This window comes from Nannospalax galili, unplaced genomic scaffold, assembly GCF_000622305.1.
Source record: "Nannospalax galili isolate Female #2095 unplaced genomic scaffold, S.galili_v1.0 scaffold182, whole genome shotgun sequence".
NCBI lineage: Eukaryota > Metazoa > Chordata > Mammalia > Rodentia > Spalacidae > Nannospalax > Nannospalax galili.
In genome coordinates this window covers 1,251,918-1,257,929 of record NW_008348662.1, presented here as the reverse complement: position 1 = coordinate 1,257,929, position 6,012 = coordinate 1,251,918, and the positions used below count along the sequence as shown (strand labels likewise).

General features: G+C 36.0%; 1 protein-coding gene across 5 annotated transcripts in view; it reads left to right on the top strand.

Annotated features, from left to right (window-relative positions):
• Positions 1–6,012, top strand: part of Rev1 (REV1 DNA directed polymerase) — a 64,970-nt gene that overhangs the window by 11,194 nt on the left and 47,764 nt on the right. For all 5 annotated transcript variants that reach the window (XM_008845866.3, XM_017801277.2, XM_017801276.2 and 2 more), the window contains exon 3: positions 2,646–2,814. In XM_008845866.3, coding sequence (XP_008844088.1) covers positions 2,646–2,814 — 169 coding nt within the window. The remainder of the gene's footprint in view (positions 1–2,645; positions 2,815–6,012) is intronic.

Below are 6,012 nucleotides of genomic sequence, written 5' to 3'. Positions count from 1 at the left end.
ATTTATTTATTTATTTATTTATTTATTTATTTATTTATTTATTTATATAAAACTAGGCCAAGTGTATTGCTGAGACCGGGTGGGAGAGGATTACCTTTGGGGGTTAAAGCCACAGGCGGTATTTGTGCTTCAGTGGGACACAGGGCTTGAAATAGGGACCCCCCTCCCCATCCCAGGTTGTGCAAAAAGTGCAGCTGTGGCCATGGCAGCCGGCACTAGGTCTCTCCAAAATTTTATTTTTTAAAAAAACTTTATTTTTATTTTGTACATGAGTGTTTTGCCTGTGTGTGTACACAGAGGTCAGAAGAGGGTGTTGAATCTCCTAGAACTGGAGTTACCATTGTTAGCTGTCATGTGGGTGCTGGGAGCCAAACCCAGGTCCTCTGCAAGAACAGCCAATGCCCGTAACCACTGAGCCATCTCTCTAGCCCCCCAGTTTGGTACTTTTGATTTTAATTTTATCTGTTTTTGATTTTGAATTAGTTTCACTATGTAGCTCTAGCTGGCCTTAAACTTAGGATCCTCCTACTTCACCCTCTCCAGTGTTGGGATTATAGGCATGTGCCGCCATACCTCTCAGTTTGTTAATTTTATAAGTTTAGTCAAGTTCTTTAATCTTAAAGAAAAAAATGGAAGTGCAGAGTACTGTCTAGCCATTCTATTTTCACCATTTTTTACATTACTGTGATGCTGTATAGTTTAGCTTTCTGTGATTTTATAGTTCATTTTATTCAAATGTATAGTATGTTTTCAATTCTTTCTATTATACTGTCCAATTTAGTGGTGTCCTCACATGTGTTAATCACTAGAAATTTGGTTACTTGGAATTTGTACTGGATTCTGGAGACTTACTGTAAAAAGGAATGCAAATATACCAACTTTTAATGTCCATTAAATTTCAAATAATTTGGATCTCCAGGGTTAAAGTACTGTTTCACTATTTTAATGTGGCTTGCATTATATTTCTATGACATAATTCCTTGTATTTGTCATTAATAAAGCCAAGTGAATTTTATGTTTTAAGAATTTAATGCCAGATGAGATGACATACTCCTTTAATCCCAGCACTCAGGAGGCAGAGGCAGGAGGATCTCTGAGATCAAGGTCAGCCTGGTTTATATAGCAAGTTCCAGGTCAGCTGGGACTACAGGGAGACTCTCTTTATAAAGACCAAAAAATCAAACAAAAAAGAATTTACTGAAAATTAGACCTCATACTTCTGTATATGGTACTGGGTATTTTTCTCCCCCCTCCTTCTTATAAAGATTAATAACCTAATTAGACAGTTGTCATAATAAAAACATTTAAAACTTGGACCTCTATTGCTTAGATTTCAGGAAAATCCATTGGTGAATAATAAGGTGGACACAAAAGGCTCCTGTGGACATTTTCCCGTCTCGGAACAACTGTTGAGGGGGGAGGTGTGATTTAGAGCACTCATTAGGATGGTAGGTGAAAGAGGCAGGAAAATGGCTTGAAAGGAATTAGTTTAGTGTAATACTAGCAATTTGATCACAATGTAACTTCAGTGAGCCACACATTGCTTTTATGGGAAAGTGTGAGCTACATTGATTTTTAGTATCTTTCAAGTTTCAAATATTTAAGATGTTTTCTGTAGTTTTAGAAGAATAATATAAAAATTGAAAAATATTTCTTAGAGTTGGTGAGATGGCTCAGCAGGTAAAGGTACTTGTCTCCCAAGTCTGTAACCTGAATTCCAACCCAGAACCCACATGAAGGTAGAAGAAGAAAACTAACTCCCAACAAAATTGTCCACTGATTTCCATATACACATGCTGTGGCATGCTTGCTCACATCATTTGCATATACATAATAATGATAATAATAATAAAACTAAGTTTTTGCCCTCAATTTAATTTTATATTAGGTAACTTGATGAGATTAGCTAATTGACCAACTAAAAACATTTTTTTTTAATATGTGTGAGTGCTTTACCTGCATGTATGTAAGTGTACTTATGTCATGTAATGCCTTCAGAGGCCAGAAGAAGGCATCAGATCCCCTGGAACTGGGGTTACAGATGGTTGAACCCAGGTCCTCTGCAAGAGCAACTAGTGCTCTTAACCATTGAGCTGTCTTTCCAGCCCATTGATCAACTTTTAAAATGTTTTCTTAAAGTTATTAAGCTTCATCAGAGGTAAATATATTAATAAGCCCTGCAGTGTCTATGTACAGGAAGTATGAATAAGTATCAAAATTTTCTTTATTAATGCTGAAGTAGTTAATGGATTAAAGCCTGGAAAGTAAATAATAAATGAGTGTATAATGGTTAATTTTTAAAAACATGAAATCTCAATATAAAAAAATGTGAAATATGCTAAAAAGTTTTAAGTGTTTGCTTTGTTTCTAGTATTTGATTTGTTTGAGGTTGTTTGCCTTGCTAGACATCTCTTAGCAGTTTGTGTTGGCGGTCTTTTTGCAGCTAGGGGGAAAACGACATGCCTTATAAGGTAGCATAGCTTTAGCACTGTGATTTGCCTCTCAGCTTGTTTAATGACAATACAGCCAAGGAGAAAATGAACCAATAATGTTGTGTAAGTTATCTGTTTAAGGGATTATTCAACCTAACATTGTTTTCTTGTACATTAAACTCTTTGTATATATTTTAATATTGATTTTTACAGATCCTTCTGCTGAGGAGTTGAGGAAACTAATGATGTTGCATGGCGGTCAATACCATGTATATTATTCTAGATCCAAAACAACACACATTATTGCTACAAACCTTCCTAATGCTAAGATTAAAGAATTAAAAGGGGAAAAAGTAATTCGGCCAGAATGGATTGTGGAAAGGTAAGTTTAACTTTTGATTAAATCTAATTCAACTAATGTATTCTTTAAAAATTGCAGTGATTTTTATTCCCATTGTTAGTAACATTTTTGTTTTGATTTTAGTAGTTTGGTGTTTGAACTTAGGACATTGTACAGACTAAGCAAGTGTTGTACCACTGGACCCTCATTTCTCAGCTCCTTATTCCTCCTTGGCCATGGACTCTTACTGATCCTCCTTTTTGAGTCTCATGAGTACTAGGATTATAGATATGCTATCACATCTGGCTCCTGTTATTTTTTGATGATCATACTGTCATATTTCTGCTATTGGTGTAGAAATCATAAAATGTAAATAAACAGTTGCCATTAATAGTAACTTTCTAAATTTAAACTGTCTTCTGGAACCCTGTCGATGAACCAACACTTAAAGGCCTTATTATTTAAATGATACATATATGTAGGTGATAACTAGATTTAAAAGGTAGTAAAAATACTGAAATATTGACTTCATGAATGGATTATAATGTTGGATACTCTAGTATGCATCTGTAATCTCTACACTCCTGTAAGGTGGTGGCTGGCAAAGATAAAGAGTCCCCAGAAACTCCTGGACTGGCAAGTCTGGTCTATACAGCAGCAGGATACAATAAAGAGAGCCTGCCTCAAGGTGGAAAGTGAGAATGGACACCCAAGGTTGTTCTCTGCTCACACAACACGAATGCTTGCATGTGCACACATATGCACAGCCTACTATTCGGTGTATGAGAGCATGGTCAGATTGTATAGTAGGGTACTAATGAAACAAGCTTAATGATGAAACTACCTTTCTGAGTCAGTTGCTCCAATTAAAAAAAAAGATTTCATTTTTGTTTTATTTATGTGTGTATGTGTTGTGCCTGTGTGAGTTTTATGTGTACCACATGCATACAGGCACCCTTGAAGGCCAGAAAGAAAGGTGTTGGATCTTCTGCAAGAGCAGAACTGGCTCTTAACCACTGAGGCATCTTTCAGCCCCTAGTCTTTTTTCTTCCTAATTCTAACTTTCTCCAACACCATCCTTGTATTTATTCCATACATTTGTATGGTGAATGTAGTCACATAAGTTCTTTAAAAAGGAGAAGCAGCATGATAGTAGCAAAGACTGGAGACAATGTTTGAATTCACATCCCAAATTGAATAATTCTCTACCCTTGTAATCTGGACTTAGAAACTTTATGCATTCACTTGAAACTTTTGCTTCCTCATTTGTAAAATAATGTATCTACCTGTTGTGGTTATGTGAGAGCTAGAAATACCTTTGTGCAGATTAGCACAATGCTAGGCATGTTGTAGAGGCATAATATACAACAAGCTACTGTCATTACTTCATTCTATAAATGTTAGTAACTTTGAATTTAAACTGTAAAAGTTCAGAAGTACGTTGACTATGTCTAGAAAGTCATTTATTTTACAGATTAAAGGGATCTGTAAACTTGGGGAAGATTAAATGTGAAGGAGCATCCTTAGACCACCCCACTGATTCCTTCTTTTTTGCTGTGTTCTCAGGACTGTCGTGCTTTTCTGCCAGTTGTGTAGGATTGATGGTCATGACTATTAACCGTGTGTTTCCTTGTAAAGAGCTTATGAAGTTATCAGTATAACAAGCTAACTTCACTCCAGACTTTAAATGTATTGTCACAGACAATCTTCTCACTGTTCTATGTCTAGAATTTTTATTTGAGTGTAATGTTCTGGTTTGGAGGGATTGAGGGAAACTTGACAGCAAAGGAAATAGGGATAAGAGGGCTCTTGCTGGGTGGGGCTTGATTTGCTTAGAAATTGTATTTTTTCTTATACCTCTTTTCTCTTTACCAATCCTTCTCGCTAAATACAGCTAGGAAGATGACACAATACATAGAGCAGCTGAGATGGTTATAAGTTTTAAATAGAGTTTTATTTAAGTCTGGAATTAATGTTCAATCATCTATTTAAATTACTAAAAGTCATTAAAAAAGTTTGGACATCATGTTTATATGGTTTATCGGCTTCTTTTTTGGATGAGAAGGCTAGTAACTTAACTGATGTACCTAAGAACAGCACAACATTTAGAGTTTTTAATTTTTTTTTAATTTTTATTTTTTGTGTGAGTGTTTTGCCTGCATGTATGTAAGTGCCCATATGTGCAGTACCCATGGAGGCCAGAAAAGGGCATCTGATCTCCTGAAACTGGAGCTGTGGATGGTTGTGAGCCACCATGTGACTGGGAATGGAAAACTAGATCCTCTACAAGAGCATCTAGTACTCTTAACTGCTGAGCCATCTCTCCAGCCCCAGAGCAAGATTAAGAATTCAGACTTTCTGACTCTTAATTTTACCTAGTCTATACCATTTATATGAACTTGGTATAGATGAGAAGAGTCATGTGGAAACCCATAAATTTGGGCTTATATCTTAATAGGTAAACTAAATGGCAAACTTCTTATGTCATAACACAGAATTGTTTTGGTTAAATCACAATACTCTCTTCTTTCACACTGTAATCCTAGTCCTCTTGATCTCTTCTCAGCAGTATTTTAATGGGATTTTGTTACACATATTTACTATATGGGTGACATATACATATTTACATGGGTGACACGTTCTATAGTTAATCTCTTTTTCCTTAAGCAGTTTTAAAAGGGACTGCAGCTTTTAAGTGTTCGGAGTATTGCTTTCATTAGAATTCCCTAATGCCATTATGGGTGCCATTAAACCTGAGCTAATGTAGGCATGATTATAGGGCCCTTACTTCCCAGAGGCAAGGGAGCCATTTAATGAGAAGCCTGTGTTCATGAGTTTAAAGTGTAAGATTATTTTCCTAAAACATTTGCCTTGCTATAACCCTTTCCTTGAGAAAACAATGTGAATTTTGAAACATAGACTAGAGCGACTCTTGTGATATAACCCTAATTATACTTTCCCACCAACCCTGATGTTATGGGTCTTGTGGAAGCACAATTTAGGAAGGTTGTCCTAGGTCATTGTAGTTTCCTTTCGATTGTATTAACTTTGTTTTTTGTATTCAGTCTTGTACCATGGGAACTTGTCTCCTATGGTTACATTCATCCATAGATTGACTGTGAGTATGGAGAGATGAGGGTGTTTGTGTTTGGGTTTGTTTCAGCTTATACGAGTTCACTAGAGTTCGCTAGTAGGACTGATTCTCAGAGTTTATTCTTTTTTTTTAAATGTCCAACCAAT